A 27024-nucleotide genomic window follows, 5' to 3' on the forward strand; every position below is an offset into this window, starting at 1 on the left:
TGATTTTTTGGAAGGACATTGAACAGGAAGTTGTTAAATGATTGATACTGTGTAGGTGGAAAGGATGTTGCAGTTAGTTTTCCGTACTAATGCAAGAACAAGAAACCACCCTGTGGGCACTGGCAGGCAATGAAATTATTTTTCCGGTGACAAGATGAATCTTTGACTTGGGATCACACACACCCTGGGAGCAGCTGTCCATGGTTCTGCTGCTCCTGAGGCCAAACCATCCCTGGGCAGGAAAAGCAGGAGCTGAGTCCCTGGGGCTGGGACCAGAGCAGCCCCCACAGGGCAGGGCAGGGCAGGGCAGGGCAGGGCAGGGCAGGGCAGGGCAGGGGAGGTCAGCCCAGTCCAGCTCAGCCCAGCCCAACCCTTCCAGTCCAGCCCAGCCTTTCCAGTCCAGCCCAGTCCAGCCCAGCCCGGCCCAGCCCAGCCCAGCCCAGTCCAGTCCAGCCCAGCCCAGCCCTTCCAGCCCAGCCTTTCCAGCCCAACCCTTCCAGTCCAGCCCAACCCTTCCAGTCCAGCCCAGCCCAGCCCAGCCCAGCCCAGCTCAGTCCAGTCCAGCCCAGTCCAGCCCAGCCCAGCCCATCCTTTCCAGCCCAACCCTTCCAGTCCAGCCCAGCCTTTCCAGTCCAGCCCAGTCCAGCCCAGCCTTTCCAGCCCAACCCTTCCAGTCCAGCCCAGCCCAGCCCAGCCCAGCCCAGTCCAGCCCAGCCCAGCCCAGCCCAGCCCAGCCTTTCCAGCCCAGCCCAGCCCAGCTCAGCCCAGCCCAGCCCAGCCCAGCCCAGCCCAGCCCAGTCCAGCCTAGCCCAGCCTTTCCAGCCCAACGCTTCCAGTCCAGCCCAGCCCAGCCCAGCCCAGCCTTTCCAGTCCAGCCCAGCCCAGCCCTTCCAGCCCAACCCTTCCAGTCCAGCCCAGCCCAGCCCATCATCCCGCCCTGCAGCAGGCAGGGCAGGCCAGGTCTGGCCCTCCCTGGTGCCTGCACTCTGCCTTTGGGGGAGAGCATTATCCTCCTCATTTCATTGTTCCTGTGTTGAAATCCCAGCTCCTTCTTTGCTCCTGCCTGGTGCAAGGTGGAACAGGACAGATGTCCTGGGGAGAGCCCTGCTGGGCCAGGAGAAGAGGGAAGAGCCCAGAGGCTCAGGAGTGGGGCAAGGGGCTGGGGGGAGAGGCCCCAGCTGGATTCCTCAGGATGAGAGCAAGCAGCCTCAAGCTGCACCAGGGGAGGTTCAGGTTGGAGTTCAGGGAAAATTTGTACACAGAAAGGGTTGTCCAGTCCTGCCAAGGGCAGCAATGGAGTCACCATCCCTGGAAGTGTTCCAAAAATGCAGATGTGGCACTTAGGGACAAGGTTTAGAGGTGAACATGGTGGTGGTGTGGGTCAATAGCTGGATTTGATGATCACCAAGGGTTTTTTCAACCTTATAAATTCTGTGACTCTATGATTCCGTGATTCTGCTCCATCCCTCAGGGATGTCAGCTCAGGCCACGGTGACCTGCAGTGCTCAGCAGCTGGAGATGGGCTGATCACCCATGGATCAGCAGCACCACAGCTCCTAAAGATGCTGAGCTTTTAAAAACTTCTAAAAGCTTATTAAAAAGTACAAGGAAAACATGTCTAACAACAACTTCAGATTTGCTTTAAAAACCAGATCTGCAATTGAAATGACCACAGATACACTGGAAATAGCAGCCTGAGTGCATTTTTCTGTCTAGATAATAATATCTTGGCAGCATTTCAACAGAACTAGAATTACTTTCAAGTGTCAGATGCCACATTTCACTGGTACTCAGGAAATGCTCCTGTGTCCCTGTCCCACCTGCAGGTTCTCTGTAAGGGAACCCTCCTGTCCTTCCTTCAGCCATCCCAGCTCGCTCCTCCCTGAATAAATTCCTCTGGATTTGACACCCAGAGGAATGTGTCAATCTGTCCTGTAGGCTCGAGAAGATAAAAAAGCTACAGGAAACAAACACCTGGGTGTTCTGCAGCCCCCGTACCGGGCATCGGCACCCTGGGACCGTGCATCTATAGCCCAGGACGGGGCATCTATAGCCCTGGGACCGTGCATCTATAGCCCGGGACCAGGCATCTATAGCCCAGGACCGGGCATCTATAGCCCGGGACCGGGCATCTATAGCCCAGGACCGGGCATCTATAGCCCAGGACCGTGCATCTATAGCCCAGGACCGGGCATCTATAGCCCGGGACCGGGCATCTATAGCCCAGGACCGGGCATCTATAGCCCCGGGCGCGGACGGAGCTGTGAGCCTGCAGCACGCAGAGCCGGTGCCAGGCAGGGCTGGAGCAGCCCCGGGCCGTGGTTGCTCGAGGCTTTGTCTGGCGAGGACAGCCTGCAACGGGAGAGCGGCTCCGGCACAGCCTCGGCACCGGCGCTGCTGCGGGAGGAGCTCTGCCTGCCCCGGCACGGCACGGCACGGCACAGCATGGCACGGCAGAGCTGCCCGTGGCACCGGGCACGGCTCTCCGGCCGCTCCGGAGCTGTCAGCCCGGGACAGGGCTCGGTCCTGCCCGGGACGCGCATCCCGAGCCGCTGGCAGCGCCCGCAGCCGCTCCGTGCCCCGGCCGGGCTGCCCGGGATTTGCCCGGGATGTGGCTGGGATGTGGCTGGGATGTGCCGGGGATGTGCCCGGGCTGTCCCCGGGATGTGCCCGGGATGCGTTCGGGATGTCCCCGGCATGTGCCCAGGATGTGCCCGGGCTGTCCCGGGGATTTGACCGAGATGTGCCCGGGATGTGCCCGGGATGCGCCCGGGATGCGCCCGGGATGCGTTCGGGATGTCCCCGGCATGTGCCCAGGATGTGCCCGGGCTGTCCCCGGGCTGTGCCCGGAATGTGCCAGGATGTGCCTCGGCACAGCCGTGCCACCCCCACCCTGCGGGCCACCAGGGCCGCCGCACGTTCCCACGGACGCGTTCAACTTACGGAGCCCTTTAATGAGATTTAAAACATCATTTCAGGCCAGAAAAGCACCGGGCGGGATCCCGGAGCCCTCCGCTCACCTCAGCCCAACTCCAGCGGCGGCGGCTCCCGGCTTGTCACGGCTCCAGCTCCGAGGGGCTGTGACTCAGCAAAGGAGCAGCTTTTTATTTTTCAGATGGAACTTACCAAACCGTGCCAGTATTACGGGGAGGATCTGCTTCCTGGATCCACCGCTCTGCCAGCCTCTCCCGAGGTATTTCCACAGAACCCTCCCCATCTGGCCACGTTACGACAACAGGAAACGGTTTCTTGGGGGAAAAAAATCAAATGCAAAGCCTGCCTGGGAACCGGGGCCGAGCGAGCAGGGAGAGACTGCCAGGCTCCACCTGCGGCGGAGGGAAAAGCAAAGGTGGCGCCCGTGTCACTGCCAGCCCGGAGCGGGGCTGCTGCCAGCCGGACAGACAGACAGACAGACAGACAGACAGACAGCCCGGAGCTGCGGGTGCCCGCGCCGGGCGGGAACGGGAACGGGCAAGGGGATCGGGATGGGGATGGGAACGGGGATGGGAATGGGAATGGGGATGGGGACTGGAATGGGGATAGAAATGGGGATGGGAACGGGACTGGGGATGGGGATGGGAACAGGAATGGGGATCGCGATGGGAACGGGAATGGGAATGGGAATGGGGATGGGGATGGGGATGGGAATGGGGATGGGGATGGGGATGGGAACAGGAATGGGGATCGCGATGGGAATGGGAATGGGAACTGGAATAGGAACGGGAATGGGAATGGGACGGGAATGGGAACAGGAATGGGAACAGGAATGGGAATGGGGATGGGAATGGGAATGAGAACAGGAACAGGAACAGGAACAGGAATGGGAGCCCCTGCCCAGGGAGCCCTGCCCCAGGAGCCCTGGCAGGCTGGCAGGGATGCCAAGTGCCCCACAAGTGAGGCTGGCTCGGGAGGATCCCTCTGGCCCTTCCACAGGCTGCAGGATCCCCCTGGATGAGACCAGGCAGGGCAAGAGCTCCTCACCCCAAGCACAGCCCTGAGCCACGGGCCAGAGCCACCGCATCCCCGGGCTCTGCACTGCCCACAGCAGGGAGGGACAGCCCAGGGGGTCCCTGAGCGGGGTCCCAGGGGAGCTGGGAAGGGCTGGGATCCCCGTCTGCCCCAGGCTGAGCCTGGGCACAACCCCTCTGGGTGCCCCGTTTGTGCCTCTGGCCCAGCCCGAGCCCCAGCAGCCCAGCAGCAGCAGCTGGCCCAGCCCATGAACCCCCAGCCCCTGCCAGGGCAGCCCAGCTCTGGCCCCACCCCACACCTGGGCAGGTGTCTGCAGAAGGGCCACAGGAGGCCCAGCAGCCCGGGCCGGACACACGGACACTGTCCTGTCCCTGCTCAGCCCTGCCCTGCCCCTGGCATTTGTGACCAGAGAAATGCTCAGCCTGCTCCTGTGGAGAGGGAGAGCTGCAAGCTGCTTCCAGAATGATCCAACTCCAACCAGAACTGCTCCAGAGTCCAGCCTGTGACAAATTAGCAAACACGCCCTTTAATTACAGAAAGCTTTTCCCTTCGATTTTTAATTAGAAGCAGGAATGCAGATGCCATTCACATAAAAGGACAGTCTTGTTTTCCTTCCTGTGCTGGCACCACCAAACCCCAAACACATCCTGCAAATTTCCATGGATTTAACAAAGTCCTTGAGGTTACAGAGCTTCTGACCACCAGGGTTTGAGATACAGGGTGCTCCAGCAGCAGCCAAGAGTTGGTGAAGAAGAGATACAGAAGACATACATATAGAAGAGATACACAGAGAATTCTGACATCTCTGCAGACATAAATCTGATCAAACCACTAAAATATTAGTGACCATCAGGTACAGTTTTCAGGTGTGAACCAATGAACAGCATCTTCTTTCAAAAGAGAAATACAAGGTGCAGTTGAGAGTTTCAGAATGGATTCAATGAGTGAATGAGTAAGGAAGCAGAAGAATGAAATTTTCATGTCATGCAGGAGACATGAGGTGAACACTTCAATAAAAAAATAATAAAACCAGAAGAGAAAAAATCAATATTAGCCTGAAGCACAAGAGAATCCCAATTTAAAAGAGCCTGCAAAGCCCCAGGAGAGCAGGGCTGGCTGTGCTGCTCACAGCAGCTCTGTGCACTGGCCTGGCTTCAAAGGGAAGGGGGCACCAGCCCCCCAGGCCAGAACCAGCACACTGCCCCTAATTACACACCTGTAATTACTGCCCCAGACACAGCAGCCCCGGGGAGGGGAGACAGACCCCAGGAAAGGCTGCAGCCTCTCCATCCAAACTCAGCCATTTCTTTCAGCAGCCTGACGCTTGTGTTTGTTATATCCTTAAAATCCCAGGCTGGTTTGGGTTGAAAAGGAACTCAAAGCTCCTCTCACTCCACCCCACCATGGCAGGGACACCTTCCACCATCCCAGGCAGAATGTCCAACCTGCCTTTGGACACTTCCACCCCATGCCATGGGCTGGGAATGCTCCAGCAGAGCAGGAAACAAACTGGAGGGGATGGAAGTGAAATGCCCTGTTTGGATGTGAACAGAGGATTTCAGTGCCCAGAGTCTGCCCTGCTCCCCTTTAGTGCAGGATTTAAACCAGAGGGGATGGAAGTGAAATGCCCAGTTTGGAGGTGATCAGGGGCTTTCAGTGCCCCGTTTCCCTGCACTGTGCAGGCAAGGCCTGTCCCCAGCAGCCCCAGTGGGATCCCAGGGCCCTGCTTGTCCCTGCACAGTGACACATCCCTCTCCTCACTGCATCACTGAAAACCCCACTTTCTTTGCTGTCAAACGGGCTGGTGCCAAGCAGATTTTGAAAACAGCCCATGCTCAGGAGCAGCTTCCCCAGGCATGGCTGGAGCCGCTGCCGTTGCCATGGAGGCCAAACCTGCTGCTCTTCTGTCTTTTCCCTTCCTGTGAAAAAAGGGCAAAAGCTGCTGCAGAGCAGTGACTGAGCTTTCCAGGGGGCCCCACAGGCTGCAGGCACAAGGCACTGTCTGACACACAGCATCACAGAATCCTTTAGCCTGGAAAAGCCCTCCCAGCCCATGGAGGCCCAGCTGTGCCCACCTTGTCCCCATGCCAGAGCTCTGAGTGCCACCTCCAGGTGACACCTCCAGGGATGGGGACCCCACTACCCCACACAGCTGCTGGGGCGAACTTTGCTGCCTGGAGCATTTTTTGGTGATGGATTTATTTCTCAATCCTTTTAGTCAAAACATTAAGATGAGGAATTGAGATGCTGTCAAAAATGAAACTGAAATGCTTTAGAATGGCATTTGAATTTTTAGAAGCACTTATGTTTAATTAAAATCAAAAATTTTAAAGTCCTGGTTTGCAACTGGAGCCCCTCTGCAGCCAGGCTGGGACACCTGGGGGGGCTCACCTGGACAGGAGCAGCTCCAGGGAGAGCTCAGAGCCCCTGCCAGGCCTGAAGGGGCTCCAGGAGAGCTGCAGAGGGACTGGGGACAAGGATGGAGGGACAGGAGCCAGGGAATGGCTGCCAGTGCCAGAGGGCAGGGCTGGATGGGAGATTGGGAATTGGGAATTGTTCCCTGGCAGGGTGGGCAGCCCTGGCACAGGTGCCCAGAGCAGCTGGGGCTGCCCCTGGATCCCTGGCAGTGCCCAAGGCCAGGCTGGACCCTGGGGCTGGGAGCCCCTGGGACAGTGGGAGGTGTCCCTGCCATGGCTGGGGTGGGAATGGGGGGATTTGAGGTCAACTTTGAGGAAAGCTCCTTACTCAGCCAGCAAGGAGGATGGGGTTTTTCTGCTGCTGCCAAAGAGAAGGGAGCTATAAATGTTGTTCTTTCTCCTTTATCATCTCTGATGACTTAGCATCAAATGCTAAAAATAATTTTTATGCTTCATCTTCAAAGTCGATGTGTTGCAGTTTTTTTTTTTTTTTAAAACCAAAACAAATCCTATATCCCAGCGAGAATATTACCAATATTTCAGGATCCAAATGAGACTTTCTGAAGAAGTGCTGCAGGGCTGCCAAATGTGGCATCTCACACAGAGCTTCCCTCTCTGAGCGCCCTCCCAGCCCTCTGCTGACGAGGAGACAGAGCTGGGACAGTGACACGTTTGTGAGGGCAGGCTGGCTTCCAGAGCTCCCTGCTCTGAGGCAGGGCTGCGAGGCACGGGCCTGGGGGCTGCACAGCAAATCACACAGGCTCTGGTCCCCAGGGGAAAGCTTGGCCCAGCCAGCTCCCCACTCCACATTTCTGATGCTCAGGGCACTTTATTGTCAGCAGTGGGCAGGACACAAGGCACACCCAGCACGGGGCTTGAGCAGGGGAGCACAACAGCAGAGAAATGACAACTGGTCTAACAAAGGCTGCACGGCTGATGGCCTCGATTTAGAGGTAACAAAACTGATCTGGGTGATAAAAAACATGAAAAAACATCTCCGAAAATGTTACTCTACGTGAGCCAAGCCAGCTTGGAATTCAGGACTCCAGGGGAAGTGGAAGGCCCTGAGTTGGCACGCATGTTACTTTAAATAGATGAGTGTCATTAATATGAAATAAGCAGCCATGGAATGAAGTTCCTGAAGCCACAAGTACGGCCCCCCTCAGGAGAGCACCCTGGTCACAGCCAGGGCTCATCAGGGACTGAACCACGCAGAGCCTCTGAGTGCTGATGGACAGCAGCACCTCCAAACTCCACCCCAAAGCTGCAGCTCTGGTTTTAACAAGCCCTTGGGTCCCAGACTGGGGATGTGTCACTGTCATATTTTCTGAAAAATCCCTTTGCCAGGATTTCTTCTCCTGGGAAGCTTCAGCTTCTCCATGCTTTGCTCCTCTAGAATGTGATTGGCAGAATTGCTTATCCAGCATGTGAATTGTTTTTAATTAATGATCAATCACAGCCAGCTGTGTTGGGTTCTCTGAGTCTCACGAGTTTTTATTATCATTCTTATTTAGCCTTCTGATGTCTCCTTTCTCTTCCTTCAGCATAGTTTTAGTATATAATTTTAATATAATATAATATAATATAATATAATATATATAATGCAATATAATAAATTAAATAAAATATAATAAATATAATATAATAATTAATATAATAATTAATATAATATCAACCTTCTGAGAACTTGGAGTCAATTCTCATCTCCCACCTTATCCTGGAGACGCTCACAACAGCATCACAAAAATTAATAACCACAGGGATGTGTGAGTACATCCCTGCCTGTGCAGACATCCCTGCCTGGAGCTACGTCTGCTCACTGCCACTCCCTGATACCCTGTGCAGACTGAGGGAAACACAAGCAGGAGAGGAAATATTCCTGCCTGGGTAATGCTCTTCAGTCTCAAGTCAGTTGTTGACTGGCTTATTTTTAAACAACAGCAACGATATTTTCAGCAGAGCATTTATTTCCCTTTGGCCTCCCAGGTTTATGCAGAACACCGAGTTAACCAACAGCTTGTTCCCCCCATGGAACTGTTACTGCTCCTACAGTAAACCACCCATCCCACCCCGCCCAACCTCCCAAAACACCAAAACAGCTTTGAGGGGAAAGACCATGTTTGTACTTGTCTGCTCCTGCTCTGGATGCTAACTCTGACACCAGCCTTAGTGACTCTCCCCACCCCTGTGCCCCTGCTTTTCCTGCCTCAGCATCCATTCCCACCTCTTTTTCCTGCAGCACAATTCTAGGAAGGCTTTAAGCATTCCTGGCTTTGCATTCCTCTTCATATCCATGATATATCCCATTTGCTGCATCCCTTGCTTCTCCACTATGTTTTGTTACTCGATTTGTGGTTGTAAAACCTTATCAGGCCAAAGCCATGTCAGTCCTAGGACACACACTGATATTTTAGTGAGAGGGGAATTAAAAAAAAAAAAATCCTGACCAAAGAAAGCAAAAACTGGCCTTTGTTGAGGAAGTGCTGCCTGGCAGAGCTCCCTCAGGCTGGAAGCAGGTCAGGCTGCTGGGCCTGCTGGGTGACTGACAGGTAACAAGGGGCACCCAGCAAGCAGCAGCTCCTTTAGCTCCTGCTACACCTGAGTGTGTCCTAGGGGAATAAAACCTGATGGGATTCCCTTCCACTGCCCAGGGAGGGGCTGCAGGCTGGGCCAGCTGAGCTGGAACCACCAACAGGGACAGCCCAGCCAGGAACATGAGCTGGGGGCATAGCAAAGCCACTTTCTGCAGCTTAAAGTGACCTTTTGAAGAGCCCCTGTGGGCACATGACCTTGTCAAGGTCAGTGGCCACGGCAGCAGTGCAATAGCTCCAGCCCCAGGAGCTCTGCTGCATTTGAGGGCAGCCAGGGCTCCACACCCTGCTCTGGCTGCGTGCTTGAGGACACCCATTTATCCCCCAGACGTTCTCCCAAGCCCTTCCCAGCTGCCTGTCCTCAGGCAGTGCCTCTGCTCCACAGATGAAATCCATTGAACCCTCATCTGGATTCCACACCAGCAGTGAATAACAAATCCTGGTCACGTGTGCCTGGAAGGAGCTGCGGGTCTGCACAGCAGTGAGGGGATTCTCTAAAATCTGCCACCATCTCATTCCCCCTTAGAGCCACTTCTACAGAGTTCTGTTCAACTCTGAGACCTCTGGGGGCTTGTTTGGGCACGGCACGTTTGGCTGTGGTTGCAGAGGAAAATCAGGAAATTGCTTTCCAGGTGAAGTGAGTGCTAGAAATGGATGAGCATTTTGGCACTACAGCAGCCAGCACTCAGTGCTCTGGGAGAAGGAAGCTCTCTTCTCCTCTGCATGCAGGTACCTGCTCCTGGCCCACTGTGGGCAAATAAAGACAGCATCCCACGAGTGATTTCCTTTGGATTGCTGAAATTTTGGCTAGTATTTGTCTGCTTTTACCATAAAATATATTCATACGAGTGTTCTTATGTGTCTTAAAATTGTTCAGTGCTGTTAGAGTCTCGCTCCCACAGCAGTTGGATGGGTTCAAATCCTACATCCCAGTCAACCAGGATGTGTAAAATTTTTAGGACTTGCTTTTGAAATTATTTTTCCGTTTAAGCCAAGCCACTGTTCCTGATCATACATGAAGAGCTGCAGCACAGAAGGCGACAAGCTGAGAACACATGTTTTAGGGGAAAATGTTAAAGGTCATTATTTAAAGGCCTTCACTTGTTAACATGCATTTGCTGATGCTACTTTGAATTCAAGCCATCTGCAATAAAAAGTAATATTTTAGAGATGCATTTTAAGGAAAAAAAGCAAAGTTTTACTCGTCATGTAAACTGACAGTGCATTGGGAAACTTGGTGAAACTTCACCACGTGGGAGGTGTTGACAACTGAGCATATACCAAGGGAGGGATTTACAGGCACACAGTTCCACAAATACACCCCAGACTGGTATTTGTCAAGACAACCCATGAGCCTTCAGCACATTCTTTAAAGCCTTACTCAAGTGGGGTGTTATTTTCTCCATCACGGCCCTGGTGACAAATGCGCTTTCCTGTGGCCTCGCACTGGTCCCACTGGCCTCTTAATCACCACTGCAAACACCAAAATTCCTACCAGTCTGGCATTTGCAGGTGAAGAACAAGGGGTTATGGGTCAGGAAGCTGCCAAGGGCCAACATAAACCTGGCAGAAATTCCACTGCAAAGTAAAGCCCTGAGAAACTTTCAGTTTTGAGCATGTATTAAGTGCAGAGAGCCCTTACACAGAGAGAGGAGCCCAGGTGCAGAGGGGTGGCAGGTTAAGGATGCTGCATGTCCAGAGAGAGAGCCCAGGCTGGCAGCTGTGAGTCTTTCTTGCCAGGAAATTATTATTTTGTACTACACACATTTCTCTGGCTGTATCACAATGTGTGAAATTACAGGCAAAAGTCAACGGGACTCCAATGTGTTTTCTAATCTCTGTCTCCATTTTTAGCAGTGTCAGTAGAGGCACCCCATGAAATGAAAGGAAAGGGAATCTGGATGAGATAAATCACATTTAAAATGACCGAGAGAGGAAGCAGCTGGGAAGAAAAATAAAACAGCTTTCTTTTTTTAGGTTAAATAGCACAGAATAGAATCAAAAGCCCAGACTGCTTTGGGTTGTGAGGGACCTTAAAGCACATCCCATTCCACCCCTACCATGGACAGGGACACCAATGTCACACTGTGTCAGGTGCCCCAGGGCCATCCAGCCTGGCCTCAGGCACTGCCAGGGATGGGGAGCCTGCTCTGCTATGGGAAGGATTGCCATGGGAAGGAGTTTGGGTACTGCCAGGGATGGGGAGCCTGCTCTGCTATGGACAGGATTGCCATGGGAAGCAGGGATGGGGAGCCTGCTCTCCTCTGAGCACAGGAGTGCCATGGAAGCAGGGATGGGGAGCCTGCTCTCCTATGGACAGGAGTGCCATGGGAAGGAGTTTGGGCACTGCCAGGGATGGGGAGCCTGCTCTCCTCTGAGCACAGGATTGCCATGGAAGCAGTTCTGAAAGATGCCGTGCACAGAGTTCAGCTAACAGGAAATGCCCGAATCAGCTCCTGGGCGAGCACAGACTCAGATTATTTGTCACAGCGATTCACCAGGGCATGCATTACCCAAACACCAACACCTGCAGCTGCAGAGGAGGCTCAGCAGCAATCTCTGAGCCTGGCATTTCAACTGCATCACACGGACAGAGACTCCATAAAATGCTGAGGAGCAGACGGAGCAGGAAGGTGCAGCTGGGCCCCAGTGCCAGGCAGAGCCATCCCCTCCTGGCACCCGAGAGCACAGCTTTGCACATCAGGGCCATGGTTATCACAGTTTGCACATCAGGGCCATGGTTATCACAGTTTCCACATCAGAGCCATGTATCACCCCCCCGGAGGGAGAACAGGAAATAACCTCAGACACAATGCCCAACAGCACACCTGAAAATGGAGCCCGCAAAGCCTTCAGGCAGCAGATGGGTCATGTGCAGCACATCTATCTATTTATCTGTCTGTCTGTCTATCACACTTTATGTCCGTATTTATAGATACATTACACAGGTAAGCACTGATTAATAAGCACAGGCAGGCACTAATTAAGGAGCAGAGTTAGACACTCATTAGCGAGCACAGGTAGATGCTAATTAAGGAGCACAGGTAGGAAGGAACCTCAGTCCCTCATGCTGCACACCGAGGGAGTCTCTGCCTGCAGTGCACTCCAGATAAAACCTGTAGGCTGCTCGAGCAGACATATTTAAAGAGATTTTTACGATTCACACTGCAAAAGGCTAAAAAAAAAAAAATCCATCCCTGCTGCAGATGCTTCTATTTTCCCTCTCTGTCCTCTGAACAGTGGGATCAGATGAAGAGTGATGCATCGATTGGTCCAGAGATGCACCGAGAGGACAGAGAAGGAAAATAAACCAAAAAATGCTAAAAATCCCCCAAGCGTAGAGTAAAATGTGCTCACCAGGTACCCCGAGCGCGGACGCGAGCAGTCGGAGGAGCTAAGGACGGGTTTCCCCGGCAGGCTGCGGGATGCGCTCAGTGCCGGCAGGCTCAGCCATTGCGGAGTCACTGCAGCTCCGGCAGCACGTCAGCAGCGCTGCTGCTCCAGAGCCCTCCCATCCCTGCCTGTCGGGATCGGCTCCAGAGCCCTCCCATCCCTGCCTGCCGGGATCAGCTCCAGAGCCCTCCCATCCCGAGATCAGCTCCAGAGCCCTCCCATCCCTGCCTTCCCAGATCAGCTCCAGAGCCCTCCCATCCCTGCCTGCCGGGATCAGCTCCAGAGCCCTCCCATCCCTGCCTTCCCAGATCAGCTCCAGAGCCCTCCCATCCCGAGATCAGCTCCAGAGCCCTCCCATCCCGAGATCAGCTCCAGGGCCCTCCCATCCCGAGATCAGCTCCAGAGCCCTCCCATCCCGAGATCAGCACCGCTCCTGCTCCAGGGCCCTCCCATCCCGAGATCAGCTCCAGGGCCCTCCCATCCCGAGACCAGCTCCAGGGCCCTCCCATCCCGAGACCAGCACTGCTCCTGCTCCAGAGCCCTCCCATCCCTGCCTTCCCAGACCAGCTTCAGAGCCCTCCCATCCCGAGATCAGCACCGCTCCTGCTCCAGAGCCCTCCCATCCCGAGATCAGCTCCAGAGCCCTCCCATCCCGAGATCAGCACTGCTCCTGCTCCAGAGCCCTCCGTTCCCTCCGCTCTCTCCATTCCGTGGCTGTCCCTTCCCAGCCAGCCGAGGCTGCTGTCCCAAACGTGCTCGGGCCCCGCTCTCCGGCCGGGATCGGCATTCCCAGCTCCAGGAGGAAGCCAAAGCTCTGCATCCAGCACAGCTGGAGCCCTCGCGGAGCTGCTCCTCCTGCCTTGCTGAAAAGGGCAGGGGGGGATTGAAGGATATTTGGATTTAAAAACAGCTGTCAGGCTTTGCACTTGCTCCTAGCAATAGAGGTGGGATCAAGTTGTAGGATCATGGAATCACGGGCTCTTCTGGGTTGGGAGGGAGCTTAAATCCCATCCCATTCCACCCCTGCCAGGGCAGGGACACCTCCCACTGTCCCAGCTGCTCCCAGCCCCAGTGTCCAGCCTGGCCTTGGGCACTGCCAGGGATCCAGGGGCAGCCCCAGCTGCTCTGGGCACCTGTGCCAGGGCTGCCCACCCTGCCAGGGAACAATTCCCAATTCCCAATCTCCCATCCAGCCCTGCCCTCTGGCACTGGCAGCCATTCCCTGGCTCCTGTCCCTCCATCCTTGTCCCCAGTCCCTCTGCAGCTCTCCTGGAGCCCCTTCAGGCCCTGCCAGGGGCTCTGAGCTCTCCCTGGAGCTGCTCCTGTCCAGGTGAGCCCCCCAGGTGTCCCAGCCTGGCTGCAGAGAACTCTGGACTCACTCCCAGAGGTCCATTTTCCATGGAAGCCCACGCCCTGGGAGTGCAGGGCGGGCACTGGGTCTGTATCTCTTACAGGAGTGGCATTCCTGGGTGCCAGCGTGCTCTGCAGGGACCTGGCAGTGCTGGAGAGTGGAAAAGGCAGGCGTTGTTGTAAGGTTTGATTTGAGGACTAAAACACATGGATATAAAGCAGGTCTGGAACCCCCAGGGCCCTGCATCCCAGTGCTCCTCACACCTGAGGAAATATCCATTGTCAATACTCACTCATTGAAAATCCCCCTTTCCATCAGAAACGGATCACAAGTATGCATAAAGGAAATGCATTTGGGTACAAGATACTTCTAACAGCCCCATACCGCCAAGTTCTCCACAAGCAAATAGAATATAGGGCATATTTGTTTGAGTTTGTGTTTTCCTGACATGAGAAATAGTGAAGACTGGGAACTGTTCCCAGCGTATGTCCATGAACTGCTGACAGGAATGACAGAGTGATCTGAGTGCAGGGCTGGGAAGCAGAAACCTACCCTGGAACACAGTTTGAGTTTTAGAAGGAGGGTCTGGGGTTTTTTTCCCCTTAAACAGCAGCTGTGTAGCTGGAACTTTGCATAGAAAATCTTCATTTTCCCTCCATTGAAAGCTCACAACCGCACAGGACAACAAACACATGACTGCTAACCAGATTCCTCAAGTGTGTTCCTATTTTTGCGGATCCCAAACACGCTGTGTTCCCCCTGCCCGGTGGTTTCAATTATCCTTTGCCAAAGGGACATGTAGTGGCACTTGGAGACAACAGGACTGGCTGTGCCTCTGGAAGCTGTGACAACAACGGCTCCGGGACAAATGAAACTGGCTTCTATTTTTAGAGCTGAATTGCAACACTTTGTGGGAGTTTGTAAGCAAAACAAGTCACGTCGCAGGCAGTGTTGTAAGTGACCTACACAAGAGCCCAGCAGTGGTTTGCATCACTCAGAGAATGGGGGTTTGTTTTTCAGCTGGCAAGTGCTCAGGAGAAGCATTCCTCTGGCAGCTTCCATGGGCTGAGCTGCACACAAATGGGAATGGGCTTTAAAAACCTGCAGTTAGTAAGTAAAGAAGAGCTGAAGGCATTTTCATGCTCTGCTTTTCTGATTCACACTAGAAGGGGTCAGAATTTCTTCCATTGTGAGACTGAAAAGCAAACCAGCAGCACTCTGGGTTTGGTTTGTGCCAGCACAGGGTCTGAGCCCCCTGTGACACCGAGCTCAGGGCAGACAGGATCAATGCCCCTGTGCAGCCACGACAGAACAGCACAAAGTGTGTGGGGATTGCTGAGGAGTGTGACAATGGCACAGGACACAGCACAGAGTGTGTGGGGATTGCTAAGGAGTGTGACAATGGCCCAGGATGGCACAGAGCGTGTGGGGATTGCTGAGCAGTGTGACAGACATGGCCCAGGATACAGCACAGAGTGTGTGGGGATTGCTGAGCAGTGTGACAGACATGGCCCAGGATGGCACAGAGCGTGTGGGGATTGCTGAGGAGTGTGACAATGGCCCAGGATGGCACAGAGCGTGTGGGGATTGCTGAGGAGTGTGACAATGGCCCAGGACACAGCACAGAGTGTGTGGGGATTGCTGAGGAGTGTGACAGACATGGCCCAGGACAGTACAGCCCTGCCATGGCAGCAGCCACACCACACACAGGCTTTTATTAACTCTCCAAATGGAATAAAATCAGAGAATCAGCAAATGTCACAAGGGTTTGGGCTGCAGGGGACCTCAAGGCTCATCGTGTTGCAGCCGTGGTGGGCAGGGACACCTTGCACTGTCCCACATCAGCAGCCTGGGTGAGCAGCAGCAGTGCAGAGAGGACACAAGAGCAGCTGGGTGGTTAATGATGAACCTGGTTCCAAGAAATGCTCAGCATGAAACACACACACGGCTGGATTTCCAGAGGCAGCCAGGGAGGTTAATGACCAACCCTCGGTGGGATGCAGGCGGGGAGTGCTCAGATTTCAGTGGGGTTTCATTGAGGCTGTGTCTGCACAGGAGAGCAACAGTCACAGAATCACTGAATCATTTGGGCTGGAAAATCCCTCCCAGCCCAGGGAGTCCCAGCTGTGCCCATCCCCACCCTGTCCCCAGCTCTGAGGGCCACCCCCAGGTGCCACCTGCAGGGATGGGCACTGCAACCCTCCCTGGGCACTTCCTGAGCCCCCTTTCCATGGGGAAATTCCTGCTGTGCCCACCCTGAGCTGCCCTGGCCCAGCCTGAGGCCGTTCCCTCTGCTCCTGTCCCTGTTCCCTGGAGCAGAGCCCGACCCCCCCGGCTGTGCCCTCCTGGCAGGGAGTTGTGAGCCCACTTTCCCAAATCAGTCCTGAAATTTCCACTCTCTCACATTGTTAGGAAGTGGGTGGATTACTTTGATTTCTATTCGTAAGAAACCAAAGACATGTCAGCAAACATTATCCATTTCTAAACCAATGCAAGTTTATTACAGGTTTGGGATTACAAACAACTGTGCAATGCAAAATACCTGTCCCTCACAGCTGGGCTGAGCCCTCATGTCAGGCCCAAAACCAAACACAAAGTTGAAGCTGCCTGAGCAGCAAGTGTGACTCCGTATCCAAATCATTGCCTTTGTTATTCTGTGGAGGAGACAGTCACTGTTTCTGGCTTAACGGGAATTAATCAATACATGATTGAGTCTGTGACATGCAAGTAAATAAGATTAGAGCGAGTCCCAGCTGTGCAGAGGATCGCAGTGCAACAAATCAATAACTTTTCAAAGACTTCATCCAACAACAGGAAAATTCACAATTTTTCCTGATGACAGCACAGTGCGTCTCTGCCAATAACCCCAAATTTTCTGCCATCAAATTATACATCAAAATAAAAGCATTCACCCAATGACCGATGAAAGAGTAGCTGTGGCTCCCCCTGGATCCCTAGCAGTGCCCAAAGCCAGGTTGGACATTGGGTCTTGGAGCACCCTGGGATGATGGAAGGTGTCCCTGCCACGGCAGGGGTGGCACTGGGTGGGAATTACGGTCCCTCCAACCCAAACCCTTCTGGGGTTCTGTGATTCCATGATCCCCCCGTCCCTCCTGAGGCAGACAGCCCTTGCTGTGTGTGTGCAGTGCTGTATCCCCATTCCTCACAACCGAGGCTGTGCTGGCTGCAGGAGAGGGGCAGATCCTGGAGGCAGAACCTGCTGTATCCCCTGTTCCTCACAGCCGAGGCAGGGCTGGCTGCAGGAGAGGGGCAGATCCTGGAGCCAGAACCTGCTGTATCCCCATTCCTCACAACCGAGGCAGGGCTGGCTGCAGGAGAGGAGCAGATCCCGGAGGCAGAACCTCCTCCCCGAGGAGCAGCTGCTGTACCGGGTGCCCCGTGCCCGGTGCCCGAGGCTGTCGGCAGCAGGGAGCAGCTGCTGTACCCGGTGCCCCGTGCCGGAGGCTGCCGCGCCCGGTGCCCCGTGCCTGGGGAGGGAGGGAGGCTGCCGTGCCCGGTGCCCTGTGCCGGAGGCTGCCGTGCCGGTGCCCGGTGCTGCCGGCAGCAGGGAGCAGCAGAGCTCTGCGGAGGAGCGGGAGCGGCAGCGAGCGCAGGCACCGGGAACCCGCCCCTCGTTCCCAGCTTAAACCCGGCCTTTGCTCCTGCCACGGACGGCTCTTCCCTGCTGGAACGGAACCGGCTCCATTGCCGCTCTTTATCCACCGGTTACACAGAGTGCCGTGCCCAAACCCGCAACATCCGGCCTCGTCCTTCTGGAAGGTTATAAAGCAATAACTCACAGACAATTACTGATGGATTTCACTTGGGCTTTGTGACTCGGCTGCAGAAAGGCACGGGTGAAAACAATTCCAGACAAGGCAAAAAAGCCTGCATGCTTTAATTAATACTTTGGCTAAATAAAATCAGGTTTTATGCGTCCGTCTTTACAAAGTCCCAGCAGTAAATCAGTATCTGCTTTCAAACAACAACACGAGTTAAGTAGTTCCCGCTGTCGAGAGCCCTGATGGCATCGTGTCAATTAAAGATCAAAACGAGATTTATTTACTATCTATTTATTTATTTATTTGCTATTATTTATTAATTTTCTTGGGGCTGTTTTGTGCAGGGCTAAGAGTCGGACTGGATGACGCTTGTGGGTCCCTTCCAACCATTCTGTGATTATTACCTATTTTAGGGCCATGTATCATTCGCTGTCGGCGCTGGCTTAGCGGCCGCAAGCTGTGACTTTGCAAGCGGACGTGTCTGCTTTGAAACCCCCTCCGTGTATCCCTTGAAACCCGCTCCGTGTACACTTTGAAATCCCCTCCGTGAATCCTTTGAAACGTCTCCGTGTTTCTTTTGAAACAGCGCCCGTGTCCGCGTTCCCCGTGTGACTCTGAAGCGCCGTGCGGGAGGCCGGCGGGCCGTGCGGAGCGCTCAGCGGGCAGAGAGCGGGAGTCATGAGGGATGATGATGTTCTGAGGGATGATGTCCTGCGGGATGACGATGTCCTGCGGGATGACGATGTCCCACGGGAACCGTCCCCGCTCTCCCGTTTCCCCGCCCGGCCCCGCTCCCTCCCCGCCATCATGGCGGCCCAGGGGGCACTGAGGGAGCGCGCGCCCCCCCTGCCGCGCCCCGTCCCGCCCCGCCGCGCTGGCCAATGGGCGGGCGGCGCGGCGCTGACGTCAGCGGGGCGGTCGCCGTGCGCTGAGGCGGGCGGCGCGCGGTCAGTGCGTGCCCGGCCGCCCGCCAGCCATGTCGCGACAGAGCCCTCAGGAGGAGAACCTGCAGGGTAAGGCCGCGGGCAGCGGCGCGGAGGGCTGGCAGCGCACTGCCCGGGCGCGGAGGGCTGGCACCCACTGCCCGGGAGCGGAGGGCTGGCACCGCACTGCCCGGGCGCGGAGGGCTGGGGCGGCACTGCCCGGGCGCGGAGGGCTGGCACCGCACTGCCCGGGCGCGGAGGGCTGGGGGCGGACCCGCGCGGGGCCCCTCTGTGTCGCGATATTGGGTGAATGCGCTGGCCGATGTGCGCGCCGCAGTGCGTGTCCATCGCCCCGCGTCCCGGGGAGGAGGCCCGGTGGGTGTGCCTGTGAGCAGGGCTGGGGTCAGTCGCGGGGATCGGGTGCTGGATAGCCCGGATTGGCCGGGGAAGGGAAAATCCCCCACACAGCGCGGCTGGCACGGGGGTTGTAGCGATTTAGGGGCCGTCCTCATCGCTCTGTGGAATTCTGCTTCTTAATTCCCAGCGTTGAAAGCTGTATCTTAAGAAAATTACGCTTCCCAGCGCTGATGCCGTGCTTTGCGGTGCTGGTCTGTGCTCGCACATGTGTCCTGGGCTGGGATATCGCGACAGACCCCTCTGTCCCGAGGCCATCCTCGGGACTCGTCTGGCCGGGCTGTTTCGCCTCTCCTGGGCTTCGGTCTGTTTGTGTTTCCAGCCTCATAAAAACACAGCTGCTTTTATCTTTAAATGGTGATATCACAGCCTGTTCGTGTGCTCCAGCACAGCCCTTCTCTGAGGAGTGTCCGAAAGGAGAAGGAAAGAAAGGGAAAATTGTAAAGCACATCTTCTGTCCCCTTGCTGCTGCAATCCCCATCCTCTCCCTGCTTTATCCTGTATTCCAGTAAGAGTTCAGCAGATAAAGTCTTAATTTGATCTCTAGTGGTTGTGATCGTTCTTTGGTAACAGCTTGAGCTTCCCTAGATTTCGGGGGAAAGGGTAGGGAAGGGTTTGTCTGGCTCTGAACACGCTCCCTGCCACATGCCAGGCACTGTCACGTGGAGGGGAAAATTCCCAAACAAACCCAAACAACAACAAACCAGCTGTGAAGGAAAAGGGGGTTGGAAGAAAAGCATCTCTTCCATTCCCGACGGCCGGGAATGTTTGTATCCAGCAGGTTTTGTGGTACTTTGGCTGTCCAGATGGAGGTCTGTGTATTTGGGGTGGAGGTACTCGTGTTGTTGATGCACATGAGGCAGTTTGGCTTTGTGCTGTTCCGTTTGGTTTTGGAGCCCTCAGTCTCCTCCCAGCCAGGGTATCTGGGCTATCTTTGCTGGTCTGACATTGGTGCTTCACACTAAAGCCCTGCACTGGCTTCTCCCCACCTGGTTCCTGTGCTGCTGCATGGCTGGGAAGGGACCCTGCAGCTCCAGCTGCTCCTGCTGTGCCTTTGTTCCCTGAGCAGCCCGAGCACCACTGGCCCTGTCTGTCCTTTCCCTGCTGATTCCCTGGACATCCTTGCCCAGAATCCAGGGAATTCCTGCTGCTCTCCTGCTCCTGTCCTCGCTGCTCTGCTCTCTGGGCACTGCTGGGGCTGGGCCACATCTGTTCCACAGTGGGGTTCCTCTGGCATTCGTGTAACTCGGGTGTTTTCTGTTCCTTGAGCTCATTCCTGGGGGACTGGAGGGACAGGACACCCCAGTGCCAGAGGGCAGGGCTGGATGGGAGATTGGGAATTGGGAATTGTTCCCTGGCAGGGTGGGCAGCCCTGGCACAGGTGCCCAGAGCAGCTGGGGCTGCCCCTGGATCCCTGGCAGTGCCAAGGCCAGGCTGGACACTGGGGCTGGGAGCACCTGGGACAGTGGGAGGTGTCCCTGCCATGGCAGGGTGGCACTGGGGGGGATTTGGGGTCCCTCCCAGCCAAGGCATTCCAGGATTCCATAGGGAGGGCAGAGCTCCGGGCCTGCAGTGAGCTGTCCCTGCCCAGGAGGGAGCTGTTATTCCCTCCCTTAGGAAAACAGAGCCCATGTGACCGTGTTAAATATACTGCTAGCAGCAAACCCATGACAGCCCTTGCCACACACCCGCAGTTGCTTAACAGCAGCACCTACAAATGGCACTGAAAAAAGGCTGCACTGAACAGTCCCTGGGCTCTGGAGCCCAAAGTCATTTCAACAAACCAACAACTGAACTTTGGCAGCAAAAGTCCTTGAGGCTATTTTGACTGCCACCTATGTTGAACAATACAAATTGAACGTAGCCTACAAGATCTGTATGTGCAGAGAGAAACACAATGTACTCCTGAGCAGCTGCTTCCAGGCCTGTGAGCCCTCCCAGCTCAGCTGCCTGCCCTTTGCATTCCGTGCTGTTTATGGGCCGGGAGGCAGGGCTGGCCTGTGTCCCTGCCGTGGCCCTGGCAGCCTCAGGCTGCGGGCTCAGCTCTGCTCTCTGCCGGCAGGGTCCTGGGTGGAGCTGCACTTCAGCAATGGCAGTGGCAGTGGCAGCTCAGCGTCCACGGGCAGCCAGGAGCAGGTGCCAGCCTCGCTGTCCATCCACAACGGGGACATGGAGAAGATCCTGCTGGACGCCCAGCACGAGTCGGGCAGGAGCAGCTCCAGGGAGAGCTCCCACTGCGACAGGTGAGCAGGGGCTCTGCCAAGGGCTCCCAGGGATGTCCCAGAGGCACAGACACAAATGCTGCATGGGTGTGTTAGCATGCACGTGCCTGTTTGTATGGACACACGTGTGCACAGGGGTGTGTTCGGTGCGTGCTCCCACATGAACACGCGTGTGCACAGGGGTGTGTGTTCGGTGCGTGCTCCCGCATGAACACGCGTGTGCACAGGGGTGTGTGTTCGGTGCGTGCTCCCGCATGAACACGCGTGTGCATGTGTGCCTGCAAACCAGAGCAGGTGTCCAGGGCCTCACACAACAGCCCAGCCCTGGGCCAGGTGCTCAGGCAGTGCCATTAATGCATGTGCTGCATTTTGATGGGCTGTGAGCTCTCCAGCCCAGGTTGTGTTTGGAAATGCCCAAACTCCAGGACTCAACCTCCACAGCAGGGCCTGGCCTGGCTGGTGGGGATTCAAGGCAAACCCTGCTGCCACCCCTCGTGTGCTGCCTGTTGTTCTGTGCCAGTGCCAGGGCTCCCCAGCAGCGTGGGCAGAGGCTGGGGGGCAGAGCAGTGGCTGGGGTGGCTGGGCTGTGGCAGCACTGCCCCATGCAGCCCCTGGGGCATGGGGGGCACTCCTGGGCAGCGTGCCCAGCTCCCAGGTGTCACAGAACACTCACCTCCTCCTTTCCTGGTGCTCCTGTCCTGGTGCAGCCCCCCTCGGTCCCAGACCCCCCAGGACAGCCACAGAGCTCTGGAGATAGAGAGCCACAGCAGTGGGGAGAAGAACAGCTTCCAGGTAAGATCCTCACCGTGCAGGGGGACAGGGGAGCTCTGAGCTTTGGGCAGGAACAGCAGAAGCTGCTGAAGCAGAGCTTGCACAGCTCACAGCAGCCCTGGCAGATCCAGCCTGGCTGTGTTTGCTCCTGCACATGGGGATGTTTTGCTTGGGTCTTTCCAATCTGTGACTGAGGTTTTTCAGAAGGATTTGCCCTCTCCCTTTGGCTGCTGATGGGGTGCATTTCCTACGTCCCCACCAATGCTGAAATGCACCTCCACTAATTCAGTAGGAATTTTAAAAGATATTTTGACAACATCAAGAATTTCTAGAATCACTTAAATATGGCAGCCAGAAACACACAATTTCCAAGCCCTGCCATAGCTTTAATTCCAGGGATTTTAACAATTAATACCAAACCTGAATATCTGCTGCTTTGGTAAACTCCCTGTTCTTTTTGATTTCACTTTGTAGGTTTGTTTACCTTGCAAGGAAAATGAATAAACACATTTGCAACAAGAGTGGGGGAAATAATGTGCATTGACCATATTTAATCAATACAGGGCTTATTGCAGGATGACAGGCTGAAATCTGAAGTCTCCAGTGTAATAAATTAGCTTTTAATATTAAAAAAATGACTCACAAAGCATTTTGAGGAAGGAAGTATTTCAAGGAAGTGAATTTTTCTGCATCATTTCTACAACTCCTGCCAGACTCCAAGGACTCAGCTTTAGGTTAGCTAAATGTGGTACTGCAAGTTAATTATTACTGGAAATTATTATTTTATATTGTCAGAAACACCCTTCAGCTGTTTAAAGATCATTATTTAGACTTTGAGAACAAATAACCCCAAGTCAGAAAGCCATCAGAATTCCAGCTGCCTGGACAGTTTTATTTCCATGCTGTGTGTGTTTGCATCCAGAGCTGTTGGAATTCTGGGAGCAGGATCTATTTTTATCCCAAGGCCTGGGCTGTGTGGAATGGAGCTGAGCTGAGCCAGGAGCTCTGCCCTGACTCAGCATTTGTGCTGTAACTGCACCAGAGCTGGGGCTGGGGGGCTTCTTCTGGGAGCACACACCTGGCCAGGCTCACCTGCCTCCCAGGAGGGCCAGGGACTGGAACTGGTCCCTGCCAGGAGCTGGGCCAGGACTGCCAGGGACATCTGCCAGCTCTGAGCCTGGCCAGCAGTCCCTGTGCCAGTGACCCTCAGGGCTGGGAGCTGGGATAGGGCAGGGATCCCTGTGCCAGTGCCCATCAGGGCTGGGATCCCTGTGCCAGTGCCCATCAGGGCTGGGATAGGGCAGGGATCCCTGTGCCAGTGCCCATCAGGGCTGGGAGCTGGGATAGGGCAGGGATCCCTGTGCCAGTGCCCATCAGGGCTGGGATCCCTGTGCCAGTGCCCATCAGGGCTGGGATAGGGCAGGGATCCCTGTGCCAGTGCCCATCAGGGCTGGGGTAGGGCAGGGATCCCTGTGCCAATGCCCATCAGGGCTGGGAGCTGGGATAGGGCAGGGATCCCTGTGCCAGTGCCCATCAGGGCTGGGAGCTGGGGATATTTTGGGACTGTGCATAAGGATGAAATGCTTGGCTCTGGGATTTCACTGCCAGGGCAGTCTTGTCTTGGGCACATATGGGATATTGGATATGGGATATGGTCTTTGGCATTCTCACCCCACTCTGAGTGAGGATGGATCTCCCTGCTCCTGCTGTTGATCTGGGATATGAACACTCCCTGGAAGGGGCTGGGAAGGGCTGGGAAGGCCGGTGCCAAGGCTGGGCAGTGGTGCTGGCTGCAGGCAGGGCTCTGGCAGCCCCCAGCTGCCCTGCTCAGTGCCAGTGTCAGTGCTGGGCAGTGGTGCTGGCTGCAGGCAGGGCTCTGGCAGCCCCCAGCTGCCCTGCTCAGTGCCAGTGTCAGTGCCATGGCCTGGCAGTGGTGCTGGCTGCAGGCAGGGCTCTGGCAGCCCCCAGCTGCCCTGCTCAGTGTCAGTGCTGGGCAGTGGTGCTGGCTGCAGGCAGGGCTCTGGCAGCCCCCAGCTGCCCTGCTCAGTGTCAGTGCTGGGCAGTGGTGCTGGCTGCAGGCAGGGCTCTGGCAGCCCCCAGCTGCCCTGCTCAGTGTCAGTGTCAGTGCTGGGCACTGGTGCTGGCTGCAGGCAGGGCTCTGGCAGCCCCCAGCTGCCCTGCTCAGTGTCAGTGTCAGTGCTGGGCAGTGGTGCTGGCTGCAGGCAGGGCTCTGGCAGCTCCCAGCTGCCCTGCTCAGTGTCAGTGCTGGCCTGGCAGTGGTGCTGGCTGCAGGCAGGGCTCTGGCAGCCCCCAGCTGCCCTGCTCAGTGTCAGTGTCAGTGCTGGGCAGTGGTGCTGGCTGCAGGCAGGGCTCTGGCAGCCCCCAGCTGCCCTGCTCAGTGCCATGGCCTGGGCACTGGTGCTGGCTGCAGGCAGGGCTCTGGCAGCTCCCAGCTGCCCTGCTCGGTGCCATGGCCTGGCAGTGGTGCTGGCTGCAGGCAGGGCTCTGGCAGCCCCCAGCTGCCCTGCTCAGTGTCAGTGTCAGTGCTGGGCAGTGGTGCTGGCTGCAGGCAGGGCTCTGGCAGCCCCCAGCTGCCCTGCTCAGTGTCAGTGTCAGTGCTGGGCAGTGGTGCTGGCTGCAGGCAGGGCTCTGGCAGCCCCCAGCTGCCCTGCTCAGTGTCAGTGTCAGTGCTGGGCAGTGGTGCTGGCTGCAGGCAGGGCTCTGGCAGCCCCCAGCTGCCCTGCTCAGTGTTTCAGTGCTGGGCAGTGGTGCTGGCTGCAGGCAGGGCACTGGCAGCCCCCAGCTGCCCTGCTCAGTGTTTCAGTGCTGGGCAGTGGTGCTGGCTGCAGGCAGGGCTCTGGCAGCCCCCAGCTGCCCTGCTCAGTGCTGGTGGCTCTCGGTTGCAGTCCGAGGAGGATTTCCTGGAGAGGAGGAGGGAGGTGGAGCGGCTGCTGAGGAAGAACGCGGATTGGATCTGGGACTGGTCCAGCCGGCCCGAGAACATCCCGCCCAAGTGAGTGCTGCCACAGCTGCTGGGAGAGCTCCTGCAGCTTCTCCTCCTCCTGCCTGAGCACACAGCTCACCTTCCTTCCCCAAATGCAGGGAATTCCTCTTCAAGCACCCCCGGCGCACGGCCACGCTCAGCATGAGGAACACCAGTGTCATGAAGAAAGGGGGGATATTCTCTGCAGAATTCCTGAAGGTTTTCCTCCCATCCCTGCTGCTCTCTCACCTGCTGGCCATTGGACTAGGGTAAGGTTCAATTGAAAGAAAAAAAGAGATTTTTTTACCTGCTTTCTTTGAGGCCTGATTCTGATTCCCAATTCCCTCTTTGTCCAAGATGGTAATTCAGGAAGTGCTTCCTGCCCATGGTATTGCTGGATGGTTGAAGTTTTCTGATTTTCTCCATTTGGGAATTTCTCAGAACAATTAAGGGGCAGGGAAATGAGGAATTCTGTACACTGAAACTGTAGTCACACAACACTTGGCTCCACTGGAGATGAGACTCTTAATCTCACAACTAGGAGATCAGCAAAGCAAAAATCTAATACTGAATAGATTTTAAAGTTCCACTGACATAGATTTAAAAATATTTAATATTATTTTAAATTACTCAGTAGATTTTTAATGGGGGATGTTTGCTTTCCACATCAGCGTGGGGCAGGTGCTGGGCCCTGGAGCTGGGGAGGGGCACCGGACCAGGGGCAGTCACTGGGGCTGGGCTCCGGAGCAGTTCTGTTCCTGCTGCCTGGTTACAGCTGCCAGGGAGGGCATTCCCAGCACTGCACCACAGCCGGGCTGCCCGTGTGCTCTGACCCCGCTGCAGGATTTACATCGGGAGGCGCCTGACCACCACGGCTTCCAGCAGCACCTTTTAGAGGCACCGGGGGTGGAGCCGAGCAGCCGCAGCTGGAGCGCAGGAGGTGCAGAGGAGGGGAGCTGGTCGTGGCCGTCGTGTGTGTGTCCTGTCCGTGTCCTGTTTTAGTTTAGTCTAAAAATGGGAAGGGAGACGCTGGAGCTCCCGTGTCACATAGAGCCTTCTGGATCAATCCCCGCTGGATAACCCCTCGAGCACGTGCAGATGCTGTAATGTCCCTTAGTGCTTTGTAGTGAAGTACCTGAGCATTAGAGCAGCTCCGTGTTTAAATCAGTCCCAGCTTTCAGCAGCCCTCGTGCTGGGCCGTGTCCATCCCGCCCCTCCTGTGCCTGCGGTGGGAATGTTGTCCCTGCTCCTGCAGCCCGCACAGGCAGGGAGAGCCCAGACTGGAGTGGCCTTACAGACGATCCGGAATTCCCAGGGGCTCTCGCTGCCCCGGGCAGCCTTTCCTCGGGTAGGTGTGGCTTAGTTCACTTGGGTGGGAGGTGTAAGGTGTTGAGACACAGTGGGAGGAGATGAGCACGTGGGTAAAATCCATCAGTTTGTCCATGTTCAGAGGTAGAATTTGGATTTAGTGCCTACTAAAAGCTGCTTTTGCCAGGACATTCATTTAACCCCAGCAGTTACTCCAGGCTCTCTGCTGTACTTACCGCAGGCTGTCGCTTACAGGCTTTTCCTGTCCCACGTCAGTGTGCACCTGACCCCAGCCCTGGGCACATGAACCACAGGGTGGCTTCTCCTTGGTTTTTACTGATGCAATGCCTTTCCCTTCCGTGATTTTACCTTATTTAATGAGAAAATGAATGTTTGCCAAAATACCATGTTTTATATATTTAAATAAAAAGGTTCCTGGTGAACTCAGTTTCCTCATTCCTTTTCCTGCAGGGGCTGATGAGGCTCTTGGCCTCTGCCTGCCCCTATCCCACTGGTCACTTGCTGACATGGAATGGAGATGTTTCCATGGGAACAGCATCAAGCAAACTTCAGCAGGTCCTGGGTAACCTGCACTCACTGCACACACAGGGTGTGATGCTCCTGAGGAGCTGCAAACCATGGAATTCTTGAGGCTGGAAAAGCCCTGTGAGCCCATGGAGTCCCACCATTCCCAGCTCTGTCCATGTCCTCAGGTGCCACATCCACAGGGCTGTGAGATCCCCCCAGGGATGGGCACTGCAGCCCTTCCCAGGAAGGAATTTTCCTACCCCAAGAGCAAAGGTGGGATCAGCACCCTTGAATGCATTGGTGCTGTTTCCATTTCCAGTGTGACTGGGAGCAGCAGATCCTGGCTGGGCTCTGGCTGGAGAACGGAGGGGG

At 55.7% G+C, this 27024-nt stretch overlaps 2 protein-coding genes across 2 annotated transcripts in view; one reads left to right on the forward strand and one right to left on the reverse strand.

Annotated features, from left to right (window-relative positions):
• JAKMIP3 (Janus kinase and microtubule interacting protein 3) overlaps positions 1–3139 on the reverse strand; it is a 55647-nt gene extending 52508 nt beyond the window's left edge. The window contains 1 exon segment of the mRNA XM_054637075.2: positions 3021–3139. The gene's annotated coding sequence lies outside the window, so the exon portion shown is untranslated.
• A 15230-nt stretch (positions 3140–18369) lies between these two features.
• On the forward strand, positions 18370–26567 carry BNIP3 (BCL2 interacting protein 3). The gene is made up of 6 exons (XM_054637247.2): positions 18370–18516; positions 20903–21083; positions 21770–21854; positions 24740–24846; positions 24936–25085; positions 25660–26567. Exons 1-6 carry the CDS (start codon positions 18480–18482, stop codon positions 25709–25711), a joined length of 612 nt encoding a protein of 203 aa, XP_054493222.2. The 5' UTR covers positions 18370–18479; the 3' UTR covers positions 25712–26567.
• Positions 26568–27024: the final 457 nt, after the last annotated feature.

The sequence above is a fragment of the Agelaius phoeniceus genome, chromosome 9 (genome assembly GCF_051311805.1).
Source record: "Agelaius phoeniceus isolate bAgePho1 chromosome 9, bAgePho1.hap1, whole genome shotgun sequence".
Classification (NCBI taxonomy): domain Eukaryota; kingdom Metazoa; phylum Chordata; class Aves; order Passeriformes; family Icteridae; genus Agelaius; species Agelaius phoeniceus.